The sequence below is a fragment of the Nycticebus coucang genome, chromosome 9 (assembly GCF_027406575.1).
Source record: "Nycticebus coucang isolate mNycCou1 chromosome 9, mNycCou1.pri, whole genome shotgun sequence".
NCBI lineage: Eukaryota > Metazoa > Chordata > Mammalia > Primates > Lorisidae > Nycticebus > Nycticebus coucang.
The window spans coordinates 61657342-61682008 of NC_069788.1; the positions used below are offsets into that span (position 1 = coordinate 61657342).

The 24667-nt window shown below is 41.1% G+C and overlaps 1 protein-coding gene and 1 pseudogene across 6 annotated transcripts in view; both read left to right on the forward strand.

The window, feature by feature from the left end:
* KIF13A (kinesin family member 13A) overlaps positions 1-24667 on the forward strand; it is a 234457-nt gene that overhangs the window by 142342 nt on the left and 67448 nt on the right. For all 6 annotated transcript variants that reach the window (XM_053603550.1, XM_053603551.1, XM_053603552.1 and 3 more), the window contains exons 8-14: positions 971-1105; positions 1951-2063; positions 15450-15561; positions 15945-16157; positions 18831-18941; positions 20756-20890; positions 24190-24320. In XM_053603550.1, the coding sequence (XP_053459525.1) occupies positions 971-1105; positions 1951-2063; positions 15450-15561; positions 15945-16157; positions 18831-18941; positions 20756-20890; positions 24190-24320 (950 nt within the window). The remainder of the gene's footprint in view (positions 1-970; positions 1106-1950; positions 2064-15449; positions 15562-15944; positions 16158-18830; positions 18942-20755; positions 20891-24189; positions 24321-24667) is intronic.
* On the forward strand, positions 9345-9864 carry LOC128593791 (60S ribosomal protein L29-like; annotated as a pseudogene).

Genomic DNA, 24667 nt, shown 5'->3' on the forward strand with positions numbered 1-24667 from the left:
AAACCTTTCTGCTCTTTAGGTGCTAAGTCAGCACCATTGCAGAACCACCTGGTTCTTCCTTCAGTGCAGTTCAAGTCAGTGTTGACACTTACTAGTAAGAGCAGGGAGCACTTGATTTGTACCCCGGCTTCGCCTCTTCCTAGACGTGGGTAAAGGTATTTGACCTCCATGAACTTCAGCATTCTTATGTGTAAAATCAGGAAAATACTTCCATAAGATTCATTCTGCAGACATTTTAGAAGAGTTCATGGTGCCAGGTGTTCTGGGAGCTAGTGTACAAAGCTGAATAAGGGAAGTCTCTTACCCTTGGAAAACCGCAGCATTGGAGGAGGAAGACATGTGCAGGCAGAAGTGTGTTGGTTAGCACGAGAGAGTTAGAAGGTGACTGCTATTATTAACTATCTGCAGTGCTTAGCAAATATTAGTTACCCTAGGAAAGGAGAAAATATGGTCTTTTTTTTTTTTGAGACAGAGTCTCAAGCTGTCACCCTTGGTAGAGTGTCATGGCGTCACAGCTCACAGCAACCTCCAACTCTTGCGTTTAAGTGATTCTCTTGCCTCAGTCTCCCAAGTAGCTGGGACTACAGGTGCCCGCCACAACACCCTGCTATTTTTTGGTTGTAGTTATCCTCGTTATTTGGTGGGCCCAGGTTGGATTCAAACCCGCCAGCTCTGGTGTATGTGGCTGGCACTTTAGCTGCTTGAGCTACAGACGCTGAGCCAAGGGTCTTAATAAAGAAAAAAGATAATTGGGAGAGGGAAAGAATGGAAGAAAACCATTCATATACTAGAAAACTTGGAGAGTGGTGGAGGCTCACACCATGCTTAATGGAGGCAAGGCAAAGAGGTTTTTATGAAAGGGTGGTGATCCAAGAGCCGGAGGAATCGTCATTAATTAATAACATACCCCTGGTGTATGGGCCCATCTTGTGTTTCTGCTTATGGTGTTTTCCTTATGCTTTGCCTCTAGGATATCGAGTCACTGATGTCTGAGGGAAATAAGTCTCGGACAGTAGCTGCAACCAACATGAATGAAGAAAGCAGCCGCTCCCATGCTGTGTTCAACATCATAATCACCCAGACGCTATATGACCTTCAGTCTGGGGTGAGGACTGGGCACCTGGGGGACTCTGGGGAGATCCTGGGGGACAGTAGAAGATCTCAGATTGTCTATGTGGGTGACAAGTTTCATGGTGGGAGTCAATGGCTGAGAATTTTATGTTGGCTCTTGAACCACTTTTCCTAAATCATTTAAGTTTTTAAGTCTTCCTTTTATATATAATTTTTTTTTTTATTGTTTGGGATTCATTGAGGGTACAAGAAACCAGGTTACACTGATTGCATTTGTTAGGTAAAGTCCCTCTTACAATCTTGTCTTGCCCCCAAAAGGTGTGGCACACACCAAGGTCCCACCCCCCTCCCTCCTTCCCTCTCTCTGCTCTTCCTATATATAATTTTTTAAAAATTAGATTTCTCAAGTAAACTCCCTAATGAGCATGGCAGCTTTTAATATGCATCTTTGTATACCAAAAAACAACTAAGTCTGCAGTGATACTAAAAAAAGCCCCACAACATTTAGCCCAAAGAATACTTCCCAAAAGAAGAGAGATTGGACCTGAATGTGCAGAAATCCACATGTTCTAATATTTCCTTATAGGCACATAAAATCTCCAGCTTTCTGACTATATTCTGGAAAGCTGATATACTTGTTTCCCAGCTGTAAAACAGAATGCTGCATTTCCACACCCGTTTAGACTTTAACTATGAAACTAATGGCTAGTTCATATAACTCTTCTGGCCAATTTAAAATCATGAGAAGTTTTTTGTGTTGGGAGTGGGAGGGATGGGATACTCAGTTGCTCTCTCAATTACAGGGCAGACATACATGTAGATAACTGTGAGGGTTTTTGCATTAATTTCTGTTGTTTCTCTCTTGTTTCCTTCGACTAGAACTCGGGAGAGAAAGTCAGTAAGGTCAGCTTGGTAGACCTGGCGGGTAGTGAGAGAGTGTCTAAAACAGGAGCCGCGGGAGAGCGACTGAAAGAAGGCAGCAACATTAACAAGTAAGGGGGCTGGAGCTGGCAAGGCTGGGGCGGCTTCTTTGTCGTGGGGACTTGTTGCACTACGAGGTCAGAGGTTCTGATGCATAGGTCGTTCAAAGTCTATGTAGCTTTGGTGAACTATGTTGAAGAAACAGAACAGCCTGCCTAAGGCTTATTTGAGTAAAGCTACATCGTGCAACCCTGCTTAAAAATGATATAACAGAAAGATAAATACAACATCTTCTTCTGAGTCATATGTGGAAACCAAAAATGTTGATATCATAGAAGTAGAGAGTACAGTAGTGATTATTAGAGGCTGGGAAGGAAGAGGGGACGGAGACGATGGCCAGAGATTGGGCAACAGACACAAAATTACAGCTAGACAGAGGAGTCAGTTCTAGTGTTCAGTAGCACCGTAGAATGACTGTAATTACAACAATTTATTGTATATTTTCAAGTAGTTAGAACAGCAGATTTTGAATGTTCCCAACACAAAAGCCCAGCAAACACAAAGTACTGACAAATGTTTGAGGTAATGCTGTACTACTCCAATTTGATCAAAACGCATTGTGTACATGTATCAAAATATATCATAAAGTACCACATAAATACATACAATTATTGTGTGTTAATTAAACATGATAATACAGAAAAAAGGATACAAACACATATGCATCATTATATAATGCAGTCTTAGGTAAATGCAAATCACAATTTTTTTAATCGAATTACCTTAATTTAGGGAGCTTATTTGGAAAAGAAAATCTGCATTGAATCCCTTTGTAAGGCTAATCCTGTTTAAATATCAGTACTTTAGAAAAATGTAGCAGTTATCAAATAACTGCTATACTGGAGTCTTGCCATTTCCTTGAGTGCCTGCAGTGGGCCCAGTGCCTACTGTGTGCTTAGAATATGATGCCTGGCACATAGTATGCCCTGAATAAATATTATTATAACTAGTGTTTTTATAATCTAGATAAACATTATCTTTATTCCAAGTTCAGCAGAAAGTAGTTTAGTCTGTACTTGTAATCATTTTCCGTCAAGCCATGTTAACTCGAAATTTGATTTGGGACAGAATGTGGCGAGAGGAAATTTGTTTAGGAATATGTTTGTGCAGCTTGCATTTTGAGATGATGTTAGCACATTACGATTCTAGTATACGAAAGCTTAAACGTTAGAAGTAAAACATCAGCCCTCTATCTGATGGCCACAGTACCCTGGCTGGGAAAGACAGCTACTTTGGGGAGTTAATCTTCCAGTCATTCTGTCTCCTGTTCTGACAGCAGAGGATTTTGCTGTATTTCCTGACAAGGCATTGCAGGATCCCAGACTGGCACCGCAGCTCTGCGTTCCGCAATGAGCTCAGAAACCAGGATGGGAAGGCAGCAGTGGGAGCATGAGGGAGCAGCTTCTGAAGGAAAGATGGTCACCCTTCGTAGAGGTTCATTTACAGGTGCTGGGCTGTGCACACCCTTTATCTGCCGGCTGGATGAGGGGTGCAACGCAGGAAGGTCTGTGCTGTGAACTTGTGGGGATTTAGAGGATATGAGCTTGGCTGACCTGGATGTGGAATGGTCACTAACTTTTACTGAGCTCTTGCCAGTGCCAGACATTATTCTTAATGCTTTGTATGCAGTAACTCATCTGACCTTCACCTCAGCATCTTGACATAGGTCTGTTCCCATTTTACAGATGAGAAAACCAAGACAGGGTACAGTTAAATAAAGCGCCCAGGTCACCAAGCTGTCGGTCTCCAGACCACAGGCTCCACTCCTGGGCTACACGTGGGGGTGGCCATGCATTGTGCTCACCTGGGAGCATCTGCTTGATACTTTTGTCCCAGAGTAAATATTAAAAGTGCCCTCTTAAATTTGGACATGAAATCATGTGGTGTCCCATACTGGATTACCTCGAGGCTACATGATAACATGGCTTAGATCTTCTACTAACTGTTTTTTTTTCCATCATGACTTGTCAAGTTGAGCAGAATTCTCAGCATCCTACTCTCTTCTTGTTTGTATACTAGCTCTTTCACAAATGGATGGATGTATTTTTTGCTGCTGGTTCATGAGATATCTTCATTTTTTAAGGGTTCTTTGTAGTTTTCACATCACTTTCACTTATTCTGTGAGACTTATAATGGGTATTTTTAATCCCTGTTTATTTATGTATTTTTATTTTTTTTAAGACAGAGTCTCACTGTGTTGCCCCTGGTAAAGTGCCATGGGATCATAGCTCACAGCAACCTCAAACTCTTGGGCTCAAATCCTCTTGCTCAGACTCCCAAGTAGCTGGGACTACAGGCACCTACCACAATGCCTACCTATTTTTTAGAGATGATGTCTCACTTTTGCTCAGGCTGGTCTCAAACTCCTGAGCTCAGGCAATCCACCCACCTTGGCCTCCCAGAGTGCTAAGATTACAGGCGTAAACCACCATGCCCAGCCTTAATCTCTGTTTAAAGCTAAAGAAACTGATGCTTGGAGACATTAAGTCACATAATAAAAGCCCAGCAAACATATATTATGCTTCTACTATATGTCTGGCACTGCATTAGATGCTGGGGATGTGGGGATGCAAAAAGAATTGAGACATTAGGACAGGTAGAATAATGCCTATATTATTTAATTCCCAAACCCATGCATTTGTTACCTCACAAGGCAAAGGAATTTTGCAGATATAATTAAGTTAAGGATTTTTGAGAGGGGAGATAATCTAGGGTGGCCCAGTAATCACAATTGTCTTTTTTTCCCGAGAGGATTAATATTAATCCTAAATATCTTACAAACAAGATAGGGAGGTAGGGTAGCCAGAGTCAGAGTGATGCAGGTTGAAAATGACTTGACTGGCCATTGCTTGCTTGAAGTTGGAGGAAGGGGCCACAAGCCAGTGCGTGTGGGCAGGCTGAAGAAGTTAGAAAAGGCAAGGACACACCCTCTCCTCTAGAGCCTCCAGAAGGCACACAGCTCTGACAGCATCTTGAATTTAGCCCAGTGAGAGCGGTTCTGGACTTCTGACCTCCGTAACTATTAGATAATAAATTTGTGTGAATTTAAGCCACTAAGTTAGTGACAACTTATTACAGCATGACGGCTGCCTTTGTTGAGCACATACTTGAGGACAGCATTAAGTCTCTTCACTCCAGATGCTAAAGGAAGGAGAATCGCCTTAGCTAGATAAGGTCAAGATAGCCTCACCCCCATTTGTCTTTGTTTACTCACTTCTTGTGGCCTTTTGTGTCTTACTATGGGGTGCTGTTCAAGATCCCACCATGGGTTACATAGCGTGTGTGCACACCGAACTGACATCCTAAAATCCAAAATACTCTGAATTTCAAGGTGCATGTGGCCCCAAGGATTTTAGATAAGAGATTTGGACCTACGTTTTTTGGATTCATTTTAGCTAAATATATTGAACACTACAAGGCACAAGAACCCTGAGATGGGTAAGATGGGGCTCTGTCCTGGGGCGTGGAGAAGGAAGGTGTTGGGAATGGTTGTGTTAATACCATGAGTGCCCCAGGAACACAGAGTGCTGAGGCACCCTAGGGGACAGGTGCCTAACATACCCTCGGGATGAAAGAGGGCTTCCAGAGGGAGACACTGCATTTTCTTGGATAGTAAACTATGTGATCTTTCTGTGAATTGTCATGAGGAAACCACCCAATGAGTAGGCTTGTTTTGAAAATTAAATCCATTGCTTTTTGTGAAGTGCTTAGAATAGTGCCCCATGTATAGGAAGCTGTATATATAATTTATAATATATAAATTATAATATAATATATAAATTATAATAACCTGAAAGTGCTGCCTGATAGCTCCACAAATGGCTTTTTAAGCTTTGAAATCAGCACCTAGTTGAATGCTAAAATGAAAGAAATCTCTGACATGTTTCTTATGCTTTCTCTCGGCCTCCCATTTGGATTTGTTTGGGTGGAGCATTAATAATCCTCTTAAGCAGACCTGTCAGGGACTTCACACAGACATGTAGTCAGCCTAATGGGCTATGGATTTAGGAGCTTCATCTCTCCTGAAGCTCTTAAGAGCGTTAAAGCACATGTTATTCCTTTCATTGAAGAGCCAAGGCCTTGTGTGACTGCACTGCCAAGGAATGCTTAGAGTTTCGGAGATGTAGGTCATCTGTAGGCTATCCTCATAGAGAATGCATCCGAAAAACCAGTCTCCTGCCCTGCATTTGAGTAAAATGAGGAAGCCTTTCCCTGCCCTGGAATCCAGCTGCTTTAGCCTCACAGAGAACTCATTTAGATCATAGAGTGCCCTCTGTAACGCCTTTAGACACTGAAAGTGTCATTTTATTCTCAGCAATGGCTACTCACTAAAGGGAAATAGTGTTCATCTAATGAGTATCATTCCCACTCCCATTTCTCTTAAAATGGCTGTGGTTAATGATAAATTATACACTAATCCCTTTCGAAAAATGGGTTCTACTGAACACTTATTCTGGGAGTATTCATATGCACGTATGTTACCTGTAAGATTGTGTCTTTTTTTATAGCATAATAACTTATAAGTGTAATATTTTTAATATTTCATGTGACGCACTCTTTCTTGTTGATTATTTATTTTTTGCTTCTTGGGCACTTTCCATATCTGTCGTTCATTTCTCCTGTGAAGCCTCACCTTAAAATGGGTATCGCCTGAATAACCAAATGTGCATTTGTGTCAAGGGAAAATAAAAACGGCCTGCTTCTATCCACTATTCAAGGGTAGAGGATCCGTGCTAACATATATCTTGTACATTGCAGGGCCCAAGCATATGAACAGAAACCTGGATAGATGTCTTTGTATTAACATAAGAGACCTAGAAAGGTCAGCAGGATTCTGCTCCTTGAGACATGGTAGCTACATTTTGAGGTTACCCTGGTGTTTTCAAAAGCATTTTTGTTAAATGGTAGTTCCTTACACGGCTTTGGGAAGAAAAGGACCTCTGGACAAATAATTTTGAGAAAGCCTATTATAAAACTTTCCTTTGGAGATTCACAGTACTAAAAGGCTCTGAGAAGTCCTGCAGTAATGAATTCTATGTAACTTTAGCTCATAATTCCCAAAACTTATTTGACAACAGAATTCTAGGGTAACATTTATTAAGATCCCCAGAACAAGTGTTCAATAGAAATCATTTCTGGAAATGTTAGTATATACTTTATTGTTCCACCACAGCAAATGAAATGGAAATGAGATGGGGAATGATAGTCATTAGATGAGCATTGAGTTTGATGATCTGCCTTAGCCACTGGAAAACATTTCATAAGGAAAGGAAGCTCATATTGTAGGTGTAACTATTTTCTTTCCTGTCATGTGATGGTGCCATCCTTACCCTATCATTTATCACTCATATTCTTTTTCATTTTTCCTTAATTGCTAAGAGTAGGTATTGGGGAGGCTGCTAAACTCAGATCTCCTTGTTTCATTGCACTAATTCTTTCAAAGTCAAGGATTGCATTCTGCACTAATTCTTTCAAAGTCAAGGATTGCATTCTGCACTAATTCTTTCAAAGTCAAGGATTGCATTCTGCTCTTGGCAACAGAAACCAGCTACAGTGGTGATGAAATGAGTTATATGTTCTCATTTAACAAGGAGTCCGAAGGCTGGTTCAGCACCTCAGAAAGGTACACAGCTCTTACTGACTTCAGTGTGTGTTCATGTCATCCTCATGATCTCAGGATGGCTGTCTCATTCCAGACATTGAATCTGCATCTTAATGAACACAAAAGAAAGAGAAGAACAAAGAGCCATAGGCTTCTGGCAGCTGATTATGTATCTTCGTTTTTTCAGGAGAACAATAGCTTTCTTAGAAACCTCACCTGGTAATGTCTACCTATATCTCCTTGGCCAGACTATGTTTTATGGCTACCCCAAAGTGCAAAGAGTTTAGAAAATACAGTTTTTAGCTTAGCACATTGCCTCCAACAAAACCAGGGTTCTAGTAGCAGGTAACACTCAATGGATTCCAAAGCCATCATTGCAGCACAGATTCTGTCCTCCACTGGAATCTGGGCTCAGAATAACTCAGCAGATATTTACTGAGTGCTTTCTGTAAGCCAACAGTGATTTTATGAAGGAATGTGTAAGACAAAGAATGATCACAATGTAGAGACAGAAGAATATGTACACAAATAACGCTAATAAAGCTTAGTAAGTATTATATGTATAATCTTAGAAAAAGACTATTGAGAATTTAAGCAAAATAGCCTTTGAAATCCATCCTAGACAATACAGGTAACTCAGCATCACATTATTGAACGGGGTTCAGCAGTATACCCCAAGAGGAGACAGAGACCCACCTGGGCAAAGATGACATCTGCATAGAGGGTAGTTGGAGGCTTGTCTTTATACTGGGCGTAAGGGGAGGAAGATTCCACAGCTTGCTGGAAGGTTCTGGGAGGCTAGGTCTTTCCAGTAGAACTCTGAGGGTAGAGCCAGGTAGGCCTTTTGTTCTAGGAGGAGAGGAGGAAAAGGAAGGGGGAGGATTTGGGGTATAATTGATTATGTTTAGGGGGAAGGTATAATTGATATTTTTATTGAAACAGCTTTTATTTTGTTTTTGATACTGCCAAGTTTTATTTACTTTTTTTTAATCCTGAATTCTTTGTTATGACAGATAGGTGGATTTTAAAAAGTTTCTATAACTATCTTTTTATAAATAATCATCTCTTAACCTAAGACTTTCTCCCTTTCCAGTCAGGCCCTGGTCAAGAATTTGTAGTAAATGATTTCAAGATTAGAAGCTTCCTCACTATATCAAACTCCAGCAGGTTCTGGGACAGAGTAGTGCTTTGGTAGAATAAGAAAGATTCCTAGAATAACTTTTTCTACCCCTAAAATTGGTAAACAACTGCTACCGTGTTCTGGACATCTCTGAGGCCAATGAGCTGCCCTGTGCCTCCAGTTTGAGAAGACAGTGCTAGCGGGATCCATAATTGGTGGCTTTATTATATTTTTAAGCTCCCTGGAAATAAAATCTTCATTAAAATATGTAAGCCTAAAAAAAAAAAAAGATTGCCTTTGAAACAAAACAAATAAAAAAAATATGTAACCCCATGGTTCACCTTTCAGAATTTGAATTTTCAAACAGTTTTGAGGGTTCTAGAAGCCCCTGGATCATTACTTCTGGATGGAACCTGGAGGAGGGGGACTTCAAAGGCTCCTCATCCCCAGCAAGCTGGGCCTCCCATAGTTACTTTATTTTTGTTCCAAAGGGACTGTAGTAGGTTTAGATACGAGTTCTTGTTTTGGCCGCTGGTAGGCACTTCAGCAGTCGCGGGTCGCTGTACAGACATGGCCAAGTCCAAGAACCACGCCACACATAACCAGTCCCGAAAGTGGCACAGAAATGGCATCAAGAAACCCTGATCACAAAGATATGAATCTCTTAAGGGGGTAGATCCCAAGTTCCTGAGAAACATGCGCTTTGCCAAGAAGCACAACAAGAAGGGCCTAAAGAAGATGCAGGCCAACGATGCCAAGGCCGTGAGTGCACGTGCTGAAGCTGTCAAAGCCCTTGTAAAGCCCAAGGAGGTTTAAGACCAAGATTCCAAAGGATGCCAGTCGTAAACTCAGTCGACTTGCCTACATCGTCCACCCCAAGCTTGGGAAGCATGCTCATGCACACATTGCCAAGGGTCGTAGGCTTTGCCCGTCAAAGGTCAAGGCCAAGGATCAAAGGATGGCCCAATCTGCTGCTTCATCTGTAGCTCCAGCTTCAGTTCCAGCTCAGGCTCCCAAAGGTGCGCCAGCCCCCAGGAAGGCTCCAGAGTCGAGGCATCTGTCTGCCATGAGGACAAAAGGACTGGTGTGACCTCTAGGCTGCTGTCTATATGGGCCTGGGGTCCTCCTGTGCTGTTTGTACAAATAAATCTGAGGCAGGGAAAAAAAAAAAAAGAAAAACAGTGTTCTTGTTTTGAATGTATGTATACTATTAGGTTAGAGGTTGTGGCTTCTGTTAGGAGTCGAGGGTATCCCTGAACCCAGTTGACGTGGTTCTGTTATTAATCAGCTGAGCTAGAAAGTTCAACCCAGGCACGGTGGTAACTGAAAGCAAAAGTGAGTGGAGAATGAAAATAAAACTGAAACAGCACAGGGAGTGTGGATAAGAAGTAAAAGTGACCTACACAAGTTTCATGATAACAAAGAGATTTTATTTAGGAAGAACAAAGCAAAAGTTTAGAGCACTTCCAGGGGAGATGGAATTGAGTCCCTCTCAAGAAGGAGAAAAGGTGACTGAGAGGAGACAAATGCCTGTGGGGGTGGGGGCGGGTATTAAATACTCCATTACTCCATTTGAAATTGGCTGCAAGGTCCTTCACTGGATCTCTGCGCCTCCAGGCAGAATTGCCCTTTTCTATTGGTCATTGGTTGCCTAGGTTACTTTATGGGCCCACCAGACTTCCTGGTTCAGCAGGCCAGGTTTTCCTCCCCACCCCACCCACCTTTGAAGCCCTTTTCTTAGAACTTACACTTTTCTGAGTAAGTTTTAGAGCAAAGTACACAGAGAAACCAGAGTCATAGAACCATTTCCATACAGCCCCCCCTCTCTGCTGCTACTTGCGTACTATACAGTACTAATGTAGGGCAGAGGAAAAAAAATCATTTTCTTCTACTTTCCCTGTAAATTAGACTGGCCAAAGACAAATTAACAAGAGAAAAGCAACCAGAAGTTTATTAGCATATGCATCTTTTTTTTACACCTGGGAGCACCCAGAGATGAGTAACCCAGAGGGAAGGTTAGAACGTGCCCTTAATATACCATCTTAGGCCAAAACAAAGAAAAAGGGGCCTGGGGATTCTAGATGGGGGAGGCAAGTTATGGGAAGATGACCAGGGAAAGGATGATGAATTTGAAAGGTTCTGGACCCAAGGATGAAAGATTCTTTCAAAGTGCGAAACAAAGGAAAACAGAATCCTCATTCTGAAGAAATCATGTGGTCTTTATTTCCATCTGGTGGGGTGAAATCAAGAAAGGAATTCCACACATGGGTTATGGCAGATGGGGTGTTAAAGGGTCAGGGAGGGCAGCATTTGGCAGCATTCCTATTTCTTGGGAGGGACATGAGTCTGACCCTTCCTGGGCGGGTCATGAACCTGACCCTGCCTGGGTGGAGCAGGTCTATTTGGGCAGGTACACCTGATTCTGTCAGAATTGAGGTTGTTTAATAATATTTGTTATGCAGGTTTAATTCAGTGCATTCCATCTCCACTGTTAAGAGTTGGTAAGAGTCCTCCCCTACCTGCAGATGGAAATTTCCATCACAAAAGGAAAACTTGTGCTCTTAGAGGCTGTTCCTTCCATGGCATTTAGCTCAAAATAATTTGTATGCCAAAGAAGGCATGTTTTGGGGTAGTATTTTGTAATACCCTTCACTCGTCTTACAGAGAAGTCATTGCCCAGTGGTAATTGCATTTTATGTTTCATCATTTAGGAGTGGCAGAAACTTTCCCTTTTTTCTCCCTACCCTGTCAAATTAGAAAATATAAACAGTTGCCTCAAGAGGAAAATCTCTCAGTGATGAAAAATCCACTTTATCCCCCAAATGTGTTTTCATGTGAAGGATCACTGGTAACCAGGTGAACTAAAATAAAATCTTAAGCTCCTCAGCTGATTGAATGGACCCCATCTTGGCCAAGTGGACCCTAGAAAAACCTTAAAACTGAGTTGTTGGCCAAGGGTAGAAGGAAAATCAGGCATAGCTAGTAATGCCCTATCCCTTTTGGAGTTATTCTTTGTAACAGTAAGATACAAAATCATTAACAAGCCTATGGCCATGTAAAACAAAGGTTAAGCCTCTCCTGCAGGTGGTCAACTGACTTAACACATCACTGGAGTACTCCTGTATATATCCAGTGGCCTGTTTCTGATTAACAGGCTTCCTTTCTTAAAAATTCCAAGCCTTCAGACAAAGCTTCATTTCTTCAACAAATTACAAATCAAAGAATCTTTAAGGCGCATTCATTCCTATAATGCTAGCACTCTGGGAGGCTGAGGCAGATGGATTGCTTGAGTTTAGGAGTTTGAAACCAGCCTGAGCAAGAGGGAAACCCCATCTCTAAAAATAGCCAGACATTGTGGCGGGTGCGGTAGTCCCAGCTACTCAGGAGGCTAAGGCAAGAAGAGCACTTGAGCCCAAAAGTTGGAGGTTGCTGTAAGCTATAACACCACAGCATTCAACCCCAGGGCAACTGAGTGAGACTGTCTCAAAAAAAAGAATTTTTAAATCCACTTATAACCTGTAAACTGCCCCTCCCCAAGACATCCTGCCTTTTCAGGCCAAACCAATGTATACCTTCCATGTATTGGTTTATAATTTGACATGTAATTCCTGTCTCTCTGAAATGTGTAAAACCAAACTGTAATCCAACCACAGCAAGACAGCTTGTTTAAAGCTTCTCAGATGTGACTCTCTGGGCCATGGTTACAATATGCGGCTCAAAATAAACCGCCTTAAATTATTTTACAGAGTTTGAGTTCTTTTCTGTTGATAACCACAAAGTTATTAATACTGACATTTGAGTCACTGAGCTCTTTATAGATCTGATGAATTAAAATAATTTCTGCTTTACTTAGCTAGTAAGCTGGGATAGCAAAGAATTGTTTCCAGTCAAAAATTATATTTCAATAATTGCAAAATGTGAAAAAAAATGCCCTGTACTTTGTGTTAAAGAAGAAATGTGTTTTTACCTGATATCCAGCTCCTTTTTGCCTCTATTTAATATGTTTCACATACAGTTTTCTTTCTTAAATTGTTACCTTTGGAGGAGTGATTGGACTTGTTTTACCTTTTTTAAAAACCAGATTTCTTTCCCACAAATAGCTGTATTGAAAAATAATTTGTATGCCATCTAGTTCACCATTTTAAAATGTATAGTTCAGTAGAACTATATTCACAGAGTTGTGCAGCCATCATCACAGCCTAATTTTAAAATATTTTCATCACACCCGAAAGAAATCTTGTGTTCAAGTCATCCCCCATTCCCTCCACCCTAGTCAACCATTACCTCCATCACTGTGTGTTTGCCTGTTCTGGATATTTCATATAAATGGGATCATACAGTGCATAACTGTCTTAGCTTCCTAGAGCTACCATAACAGATTGCCAAAAACTAAGCAGCTTGAAACATAGGTTTATTTTCTCACCGTTCTGGAGGTCAGAAGTCTGAAACAAGGGGTCAGCAGGGAGTTGGAAAATCTATTCCATGCCTTTCCCCACTCCCCGTGGTCACCAGCAATCCCTGGTGTTCCTCTGCTTGTGGATGTAGATCACTCCAGTATCTGTCCCGCCTTCACATGGCCTGTCCCCTACATGTCTTTATATGCCCTCCTAGGGACACCAGTCATCAGATTAGGGTCCTCCCTAATCCAGGATGGTCTCATCTTAACTAATTACATCTGCAGTGGCCCTATTTCCAAATCAGGTCACATTGCAGGGGTCTGGTGGACATGAATTTTTGGGAGACACTGTTCAGCCTATGACAGTGCCCTTCTGTGTCCGTCTTATTTAGTGTGATTTGCCAGGGTTATAGCATGTATCGGACCTTCAGTCCTTTTTATGACCAAATAATATTTCTTTGCATGGATAGACCAGATTTTAGTTATAATTTTTCACCGTTTGGGTTTCCACATTTTGGCATTTGTAAATAATGCAGCTTAGAAAATTTGTGTACAAGTTTTTTGTACTCTTTGTAGAAGACTTAATGTTTTCATTTCTCTTGTATTAGACTTCTTTAACTTTTAAGTCTGTCAAGTGTGATGTACTTTTTTTTATATAATCTATAGGGCCCAAGTGCAGTTTTGTTACATGAACAGATTGTATCCTGGTCATGTCAGGGCTTTTAAGGTAACCATCATTAATGTACATTGTACCCAGGAAGTAGTTTCTTATCACCCAGTCTTCTCCCACACCCTCGCTCTTAGTGGTCTCTATTCTCTGCACATTGAGCTCCTACTGCGTGTGATGTTTTTCTATGTCTGACTTGTTTCACTTAAGATGATGAACATTTTTATGCCATTTTGTGGCAATGGCTATTGTTAAAATTCCAGCAGCCATTCTAATAGAATGAATTCTGGTTCACTTTCTGAATCTTGAATTTGCTTTGTATTTCAGTGAATTTTGTGGGAAATGATGTTTTCTGGGAAATAATATTTTCCTTCCTTTCAACTTATCTGATGGAAATCTGTTTTTAATATTAGAAAGGAAGCTGCCTAGTCTTTGACTTTCTGGGTTGTGTCTTCATTATTATAAATAAGTAGTAGCACTTAACTTTTTAAGCCATTTTTTGTTGACCATGCAAAGATTTATTGCCATCATCTCAGCTACTCTTAATTTATAAGCACTTTCTCACCTTCCCATTCTGTGAGGTGTGCCAAGGCTGCTGTTTCCATTTGGAATCCAGTTGACTTCCTTATAAAAAAGAATTGGTACTTAACTGTGACATAAGAGAACACCCTTCATCCCTCGACACTACAAATCTGTTGTTTTTATGGTGCCCTTTTCTCCAGGTGGCTAATACACTGCAACCAAAGAGAGCTTGTTAGCTAAGGCCAGCGATTCTCAAATGTTAACCTATATCAGAATCACCGGAGGGCTTGTTATAGTGCAGATTTCTGTGTCCCTCTAAGTTTTTCATTCATTAGGTCTGAAGTGGAGCCTGAGAATTTGAATTTCTAACAAGGTCCCAAGTGATAGTGATACCGCTGATTCCAGGCCCACACTATGAGAATGGTGGTCCCGGACAACTTATCTATCACTTGGCTGTTATTCACCCGGGCTTCTCGGAATTTAGTGTGCAGATAAATCACCTGGGATACCTTTAACTGGTCTGGTTCAGTGAATCTGGGAAGACTTCCAAGATTCTGCATTTCTACCCTGCCCTGCCGTTCTGTGTCTTGGGGGTTGAGGGAGTAGCTGTGTGCTACCCACCACTTGGGCACTTCTTTGTTTTTGTCCAACTATAATTACTGTACATTGACATAAATGTGCTAGCTTTTTTAGCAGATGAGCAGAACATATTATGTGATGTGTAATGGAAAGATGCAAGTTACATGGTTATTCTGGAAAACAAAATCAGAGGCCATGTGGTTCAAATTAAAGAGTCTTTTATAGACTTTAATATTGGAAGTAAATAAAATTTCTGTAGTACAATCTTTTAAATGTTTCTTTCATAGGTCCTGTGATTGAAGAGAGTAGATTCTCACAGGGATTCTAAATTCATTCTTTTAAGTTAATGAATTGATTTTTTTTCTCAGCTTCTTGACAAATTAATGGAGACTTGATTGCATCAACTTCAAAGCCTCATTCTGTACACTTTATACTTGTTGCCTAGAAAGATTATTCTTTTATGACAACATAATCATTCCATAAGACTAATTTTTTCATTTTCTCTTGGTAGATCACTTACAACCTTGGGGCTGGTTATATCATCACTGGCTGACCAGGCAGCTGGCAAGGGTAAAAACAAATTTGTGCCTTATCGAGATTCAGTCCTCACTTGGCTTCTTAAGGTAATTCATTGCTGTAGTGCTCTTTTCTAACTAAAAATTGGGTATTGCTGATGTGACAACTGAAAAGTATGTGCAAAGCTAACCAAACACACAAAGAACTCTCCCAGCAACACAGGCGTGCTAGTTCCTAGGAACACAGAATGAAAACTACTTTCTATTGCTTTTTCTTCTTTTGTAATACTATTGACAGGCATTATTTATTGCTGGGAATACAAAGAGGACACATTTCACCTTGTCATAAAATTACCGGTGAAATACAGACCCATTTCCACATGGCATTTTCTTGGTAGAGAATAATGTCATAGTTTATTTACTTACTGTTTTTATTTTATGTGTCATGCAAGGAGTGAGCTTCCTAAGATCCACTTTAAAATAATTTGCAGGACAATTTGGGGGGCAACAGCCAGACCTCTATGATAGCCACCATTAGTCCAGCAGCAGACAACTATGAAGAGACCCTTTCCACATTAAGATACGCAGACCGGGCCAAAAGGATCGTGAACCATGCTGTTGTGAATGAGGACCCCAATGCAAAAGTCATCCGAGAACTGCGAGAGGAAGTGGAAAAACTGAGAGAGCAGCTCTCGCAGGCCGAGGTGAGTCCGCCTGGTGTTCCCTGGTGGTGGTATCTGCTTGCTTATGGTTCTAGGTCATCTCTGTGCACCTCAGCGTTTATTGGCATGTGCTGTGTGCTAAGCCAGTGTCTTCCAACCTTCTTTATCTCAACAGCACCCTTGAACCTATAGTTAAACTTCCATGGCACACTTAAATTATGTTGATCCAAAAAAAAAGAATAAAAAAGAGGAATATACATACTATGCTTTGAATTTCTTCTGAAAATAATTTAATTAATGATCTTTAAAAATTTTTGTGGCACACCTACCATCCCCTCACAGCACACCCGTGTGCCATGGCATACCAGTTGAAAATGACTGTGCTAAGCATTATAAACAGCCAACACCTATAAGATGTCTGTCCTGGCTCAGCACCTGCAGCCCAGTGGTTGCAGCAGCACCAAGGCTGGTGGGTTCGAACCCAGCCCAGGCCAGCTAAACAACAATGGCAACTGCAATAAAAAAAATAGTCGGGCATTGTGGTGGATGCCTGTGGTCCCAGCTACTTGGGAGGCTGAGGCAAGAGAATCACTTAAGCCCAAGAGTTTGAGGTTGCTGTGAGCTGTGATGTCGCAGCACTCTACCAAGGGTGGCATAATGAGACTCTGTCTCAAAAAAAAAAAAAAGAAAGACTTCTGTTCTAGGAACTTATGGTCAAGGAAGCAAATAATTGAGAGAGAATTCCTCCTACTACCTAACTGTTTGCTTCAGTAAATCAATTGGCCCTTGCGCTCAGGGAAAGCCTAAGAACCAAGTATGTTGCTTTTATTAACATTGTAGATTACATTTCCACAGGGCCTTGTGAGTTCTGGAGATGTTAGCTAGGTATCATCTGCTCATTAAGTCATGGAGACGGTGTGATCAAGAATAATTAAACAAACATTAGAAATAATTCAGAAATCTTTTACTTTTTTATTTATATCAGCCCCTGTGGAGAAGCAAAATCAATATTTTTGCATCGTTACCTTCTTTCCTTGACTTCTCTGAACTTCAGTAACCTTCCCATTAGGTGTTGTTTTTTTGCAAATTGCTGGGTGAGGCTCTGTCTCATTTGAAATAGGTCAGAAAACTCTGTTAGAGGCCAAGTGCCTGAGCTTAAGTCACAGGCTTTTAAACACCAGGACTTGGGTGTGTAGCTGACACTTCCAAGTTCACATTACTTTGCCACTCTTCCGATCTCACTGTAGTTGGGAAAGCGTTAATCTGTAAGGAACAGAAGAACAAAAAAAGAAAGAAAAACAAAGTTAATACTCACCATTTATTTACCCAGCACTTACATGCCAGGCATTATATAAATACTTTTATCTATCAGCATATTTAATCTTTTATCTGTCAGCATATTTAATCAAAAAGTAATCAACAGAAGACTAGAAAAATTAAAAAATGAAGCCAAGAGTTTGAATACTCTATTAGTTGGTAATCTTGTCATTGTGTTATATAATAATCACTGGTTTACATACCTTTCTCATCTTTCAGACTCTGGGCTCTTAAAGTGCAGGAAACCATGTTTTATTAATCTTTTCATCCTTAACCCCTAGTCCAACATTAATACTGGAAAGCCTTTAGCACAATGCCTTGCACATTGTAAGTGCTCAATAAATGTTGCTTTTAAAAATCATGATGGTATAATCATTCAGTGTATTAAGTGTAATTTTTTAATTGATTCCAAGAAGAGTGGCAAAACACTCAAAAAATCAAAATGCTGGTAAACTTTTAAAAGCTCCATGATGCTAGGAGGAAAGTGTAATGGTTCTGAAATTGTTTATAGGTGGGTTACCTGCTCAGGTCCTCCCATTTCTAATTTGCATTTCCATCGAGACCATGTAATCCAGACAGAGTGGCTAGAGTAATACCTCAACAAGAGAAAGAAAAGAGGAGCCACGTAGATCTCCCTAGAATTTTCACATGTCCCTCTGTATGAAGCACTAAATGCCACTGTCAGGCTCTGTTAATACCATGAAACTCAGGCAGAGTCACAGCTTTCAGGTCAGCGCCATGTAGATTCTCATCCAAGCTCTACCATCTTCTTGTTCATGGGGTTTTATTCTGTAGGGGCTCACGTAGGGAGTCAGAACATAATTGTTGCCAAGTAAAGCTCCCTCCCCCCAATTTTTAAGCTACAGATGCCTGTATTTAGAACCCTTGGTTATTCTTATTGAATAAACTTAGAGGGAAACTACTGCCCAATTAACTAGATGTCCTGCTCCTAAGTGAACAGAAAAGTAGTCTAAAGGGCCCAGATTCAATTTTTAAATAAATGAGAAGCATCTTCACCTTCCTAGTAGATTAATATACTTGGAATGCACTCATCAGTGGTATGTATTGATCTCTGTCTCAGTGAATAAGAAATCTGCTTATGTAATCTTTTTCCCCTCCTTTTCTATTTTGAAGATGGGCTTCAGCATCTTTTATCTTCAAACACGAAATTTAAATATGATGGATAAGATGCCTCTATAATAATTTATTTCATTTTCATTCAGGACACTGGCTCTTTTTCCTCCTTAAAACAGGAGCAGCCTCATTCGCTCACTCACCCCAATATTGAATGGCATGTTTCCAGCTGACTGTTGATAACTGCTTAAGGACAGTAAATGATTGTCTTGTACATAATGGTGGGAAATTTTTGAAAGTCAAATATCTGGTTTTGTTTTAAAGGCTATGAAGGCCCCTGAACTGAAGGAGAAGCTTGAAGAGTCTGAAAAGCTGATAAAAGAACTAACAGTGACTTGGGAAGAGAAGTTGAGGAAAACAGAAGAGATCGCACAGGTGGTTTGATAACTTAGGTCTAAAAAATTGTGATTCTCTTTCATGTGTTGTCTTTTCTGTACCTGTCATCCTCAAAAAATCTTTCAGGGGTCCTTTCTGCTGAACTAGAGATTGCAAAGATCAGTTTTGGACACTGACTTTGTGTCTTTTATCAACTTACAATTTGGTCCATGTATTTGCTCGACATGTTAAGAGAACACTGAATTTGACCAGGCCTGATTACAGGAAGTGTCTTTTCTATTTCCTACTCTTGGCTTTTAAACAAAAGTCTGTTCTGTGATTTTTTTTTAGATCAGCTGACAAAGCATGAGGCTACCTGATTGGCAGAGAATTTGTAACATATAACTCATAGTAGTTTTTGCAGTGTATTTAACTGATTACTTTACTTGAATTAAAATACAAAGAAAGAACTGATTCTGCAGGGATGTGTGTCTGTTATGAATCTTTCTACGCTGTACATTTCATGAACATTTTAAATCTCACTGACCATTGAAATACTGGACCATCCCAAGCAAATAACTTATAAGGAGTCACTGTAGGCTTGGCGCCTGTGGCTCAAGTGGCTAAGGCGCTAGCCACATACACCTGAGCTGGCGAGTTCGAATCCAGCCCGGGCCTGCCAAACAGCAATGACGGCTGCAACCAAAAAATAGCCGGGCGTTGTGGCTGGCGCCTGTAGTCCCAGCTGCTTGGGAGGCTGAGGCAGGACAATCACTTGAGCCCAGGAGTTGGAGGTTGCTGTGAGTTGTGATGCCAGGACACTCTACTCAGGGTGACAGCTTGAAGCTCTGTCTCAAAAAAAAAGAAAAAAAAAGTAGTCACTGTAATTCTATCCAGCCCTCTGCTGATAACTTTCTTGTTGATGTCATTAACGGTCTCTCTCTCTCACACACACATACCTAACTTCCCATCTCTCTCACATTGCTTTATGTTTCTCCATTGCTCTTAGCACCACTGGAAATTCTATGTGTTGTATTTACTCATTTTTTTTTTTTAATGGTCTACCTGCTAGAATATGTTTCAATGAAAGAAGGGACTTTGCTTTACTGTTGTATTCCCAGCCCTAGATCAGGACCTACCACATTGTAGACTCTGATAAATCTCTTTTGAATAAATGGACAAATAAGTGAATTCAAGGCCTTCTAGTGTAAGGACCCAACCTGTTCTTCCAGCCCCATCTCCCACTGCTTTCCCAGAGTTGCTGGGGATTCTTGGCCTCTGAAGTCATCCAATATATCCAGAGTCCTTCCTGTACTTCCATGTGCCCGATCCCAGGAACACCCTGCCCTTATCTTCCTGTTGAAATTCTACTCGTGCTTTAAGAACCATCTCAAATATATTCTTTTCCTGATGCTAAATAGAAAAAATTAGCTGGGCATGGTGGTACACACCTCAAGCCCAAGAGTTTGAGATTGCTGTGAACTGTGATGCCATGGCCCTCTAACCAGGGTGACAGTGAGACTCTGTCTCAGAAACAATCATGATATCCTTCCTTCCTTCCTTTGAAGCCTTCAGCATTTTGTGCCCCTCCAGTAGCACAGTGTTAGTCTCTTTGGGGTTCAGTTGTGTGGTCTTGTCCCCTCTGTGAGGCTCTAAGCTCCTTAAGCGCTGAGATGGTGTCTGGTTCATCCTGTGCCCCTCTAACACCACAAGATGTCACACATTATAGGCTCTCCTAAACTTGATTCAGCTGAGTAGAATGTGTGACCTCATTGGCATTGTCCCCAGAAACAGTGACTTACTCTTTCCATGGATACATCTTGTGAAAAGAGCAACAAATAGAGTTCCCTGATTTTGTCTGTTTTTATGCCCAGGAGAGGCAACGACAACTTGAAAGCATGGGGATTTCCCTGGAGATGTCTGGCATCAAGGTGGGGGATGACAAATGCTACTTAGTCAACCTGAATGCAGACCCTGCACTCAATGAACTTCTGGTTTATTATTTAAAGGTATGAGAGTATATAAATAGATTGTTGCAATCCTGATTTATTCCTATATGATTCCCAGGTGAATGTGATTGTATGACTCCATTATTTTGTTTTTCATATCCAGCTTAGCCCTCATTAAAAGTAAGAGGAGGGGTCAGAGGTAGTGGCTCACACCTGTAATCCTAACGCTGTGGGAGGCCGAGGCAGGTAGATTGCTTAAGCTCAGGAGTTCAAAAGCAAGAGCCCATCTCTACTAAAAATAGCAAAACTAGCCAGGCGTTGTGGCAGGGGTCTGTAGTCCCAGTTACTCAGAAGGCTGAAGCAATAGGATTGCCCAAGCACAAGAGTTTGAGGTTGCTGTGAACTACAACAACATGGTACTCTACCAAGGGTGACAAAGTAAGACTCTGTCTCAAAAAATAAAAATAAAAAAGGATGGCAGCTGGGCACAGTGACTATAATCCTAGTGCTTTGTAAGACTGAAGTGGGAGGAACACTTGAGGCCAGGAGTTTGAGACCAGGAGTCATAGACCCCCATCTCTACAAAAAATTAAAAAAAAATTAGCTGGGCATGGTGGTACAACTTGTAGTCCCAGCTAGTCAGGAGGCTGAGCCGGGGAGATCACTTCCTTGAGCCCAAATGTTTGAGGTAGCAATGAGCCAGCATCACACCACTGCACTCCAGCCTGGGCCACACAATGAGACCCTGTCTCAAAAAAGAAAAAAAATGTAAGAGGATAGCTAATGCAGTCAGGTAACCATGGGAAGGGGACATTACTCTTTTGTATGATCTTGTAGCTATGCAGTCAGAGCTGATTTCCTGCAAGTGTAGGCTTCCTGGGGCACAGGTGGGCCACAGAGGGTGTCAAGGTAATATCCAGCTATAGGAGAAGGTTTCAGGTGTGAGGCGATAAGGATTCTGAGAATATCTGGGTTCAGCCATGAAGATCCTAAGAAGCTTTGAGGTTGCCAGTTATGCTTCTGACTGATTCTAAGGAGTTCTCAAGATCAACACAAGACCCTGGTTAGATTAGACAGCAGGGTTCTTCCAGGTCTGTCCCTTCTAAACCTACATCCTCAGGAAGTAACTTCTGGTCCTTTACTCACTTTTCAGGTGTAGGAGTTGGTATTTTTGTCTCAGGGTATGCCACGTTGAGTAACTCATTGTAACAGTACTCAGATTTTCAGACTTCTGAACCCATTTACATTCTTCAAAGGACCCCAGAGAACTTTTTGTGTCTGAGTTCTGTCTATATTTGCTGTATTGGACATTAAGACCGAGAGCATTTTAAAATACAACACACAGTCATTAGTCTTCAGAGCTACAATGTCACCACACATCACAAAGCCTCTGAAAAACTCCACTGCACACACACGATAAAATGAAAAAGCAACGAAAAGCAACATCTTAGTGTTTTATTACAGTAGCCCTCCTGGAAGGTTCTCAAAAGGCCCTAAGGGTTGTCAGAACACATTTTTAGAACTGCTGGCTTATTTCTTAAGTGAAAAATAAGACATTTGTTTGAAATAGGGCACCTGATTGACACTGATGTGAGGCACTTACCTGACACAGGGCATTCGCTGCCCATCAGATCATTTCTAACCTCACACACTCCTTCTTTCTGAATTATGGAGATTGAGATTATCAAGGACAGGGGACTGGAGACTTGAAGGCAGCTTGCATATACTGTCCACGCACCTAAATCTCTGAATGCAGAGGTATTGAGATTATCAAGGACGGGGGACTGGAGACTTGAAGGCAGCTTGCATATACTGTCCACGCACCTAAATCTCTGAATGCAGGGGTATTGTCTGCTTGTGAATGATTAGGTGCTTGTTAAGGATTCTGAGCTGCCTAGTGAATATGTAATATGCAATGAAGAATAAGCTGGAATTGAATCTTCAATGGTCCTTTTTCTTCTGCTGTTTCCAGAGACATAAATATGGTGCAACTAGCCCCTGACTTACTGAAAATCCGCTAACAGACTTAAGATCTGTTTATATAGGTAATGGTTAAGAAAGGGGTAAGGAGTTGTTTCTGAAACCTTAACTTTGACAGACAAGCTTCATGCGTTCTCGGTTGGATAGGGAAGTATCCTTATCACAGTTAAAACAGAAGGGGTAAGTGATGATTGAATCACCAGGAGTATCTGTCTTCATGTGTCTGAAGTTTGAAGTCTGAAAATCACACTAGTTTGTACGTCATATAACCCACAGGCTTCAGGACTCTGTGTAATATTGGTGTTAGAAACTTACATTTTTTTTTTTTTTTTGTAGAGACAGAGTCTCACTTTATGGCCCTTGGTAGAGTGCCGTGGCCTCACACAGCTCACAGCAACCTCCAGCTCCTGGGCTTAAGTGATTCTCTTGCCTCAGCCTCCCCAGTAGCTGGGACTACAGGCACCCGCCACAACGCCCGGCTATTTTTTGGTTGCAGTTGGGCCGGGGCCAGGTTTGAACCTGCCACCATCAGCACATGGGGCCAGCGCCTTACCGACTGAGCCACAGGCGCCGCCCAACTTAAATATTTTAGCATTTTGAAAGTTGAATATTTTAAAATATTGACTTTCCATGAATCTGCTTTTTAGTGGTTCTTAAGTTTAGATAACTGTTTTCAAAACACTTGCACTGCCTACTCATATGATCCTCGAGAGAATTGTTAAGTATGTCAAATAGGTGGTATTGTCCTGGTATTGCCAAAAAAGAAACTGAGGCTCAGGGTGAAATGACTTACCTGTGACCACTTACATAATAAGTGGTCTACTCAAAATTGGAACACCAGTGTGCTATTGTCAAGTCCAATTTCCTTATGATTTAAAATAATATCTAGCCAGGCATGGTGGCTCAGGCCTGTCATCCTAGCACTCTGGTGGACTGGTTAATCTCAGGAGTTTGAGACCAGCCTGAGCAAAAGCAAGGCCCTATCTCTAAAATTAGCCGGCACTGTGGCAGGTTCTTATAGTCCTAGCACCTTGCCTGAAGCAAAAGGATCACTTCTACCCAAGAGTTTGAGGTTGCTGTGAGCTATGATACCACGGCACACTACCAAGGGTAACAAAGTGAGACTTAGTCTTAAAAAAAAAAAAAACAAAAACTAACCATCAGGGTTCTTTTTTGTGGTTTTGTTTAAACTCTTTTTTAAAAATTTAGTGCATATGTATAAGGTTTTGACTTCTACTGCTTCAGATATCTAATATCGCTGGCATGATTCATTTAATATTTTTGTGCATATGCTGCTGTATTATTCAAATTGATCATGATAAATTTTTGTTCGGTTACTTATAAGTGTGGTTTTTCTTTCCTTAATAATCTATTTCTAGGATCACACCAGGGTGGGTGCAGATACCTCTCAGGATATCCAGCTCTTCGGTATAGGGATTCAGCCTGAGCACTGTGAGATTGACATAGCATCCGATGGAGACGTCACTCTCACTCCAAAGGAAAATGCGAGGTAAAAAAGTAAATGGTGACTTAAAGTATCTTGTGTGCCTTAGTTTCAGAAGGAGAAGGCTACCTCTGCTACTTGTTTTCAATTATATTAAAGTCAAGGATAAGCTAGATCCTCAGAGGAATATGCTTTCCAATTTCAGGGAGTGATGTAGCAACGTTTGAGAGCACCAGCTCTGTCATTATCAATAAAACTTAGTTACCAGGGTTGAATTATTACTTTGAAGGTGTGATTATGTTCATATATGAGTTCCGGTTCCACTTATTCCATAATTCTGAGCTTAAGCATCTTCCAAGGATCAGGAGTCAGATAATAAGCGAAAAAGGCAACTACTGGAAAAGTAGAACTTA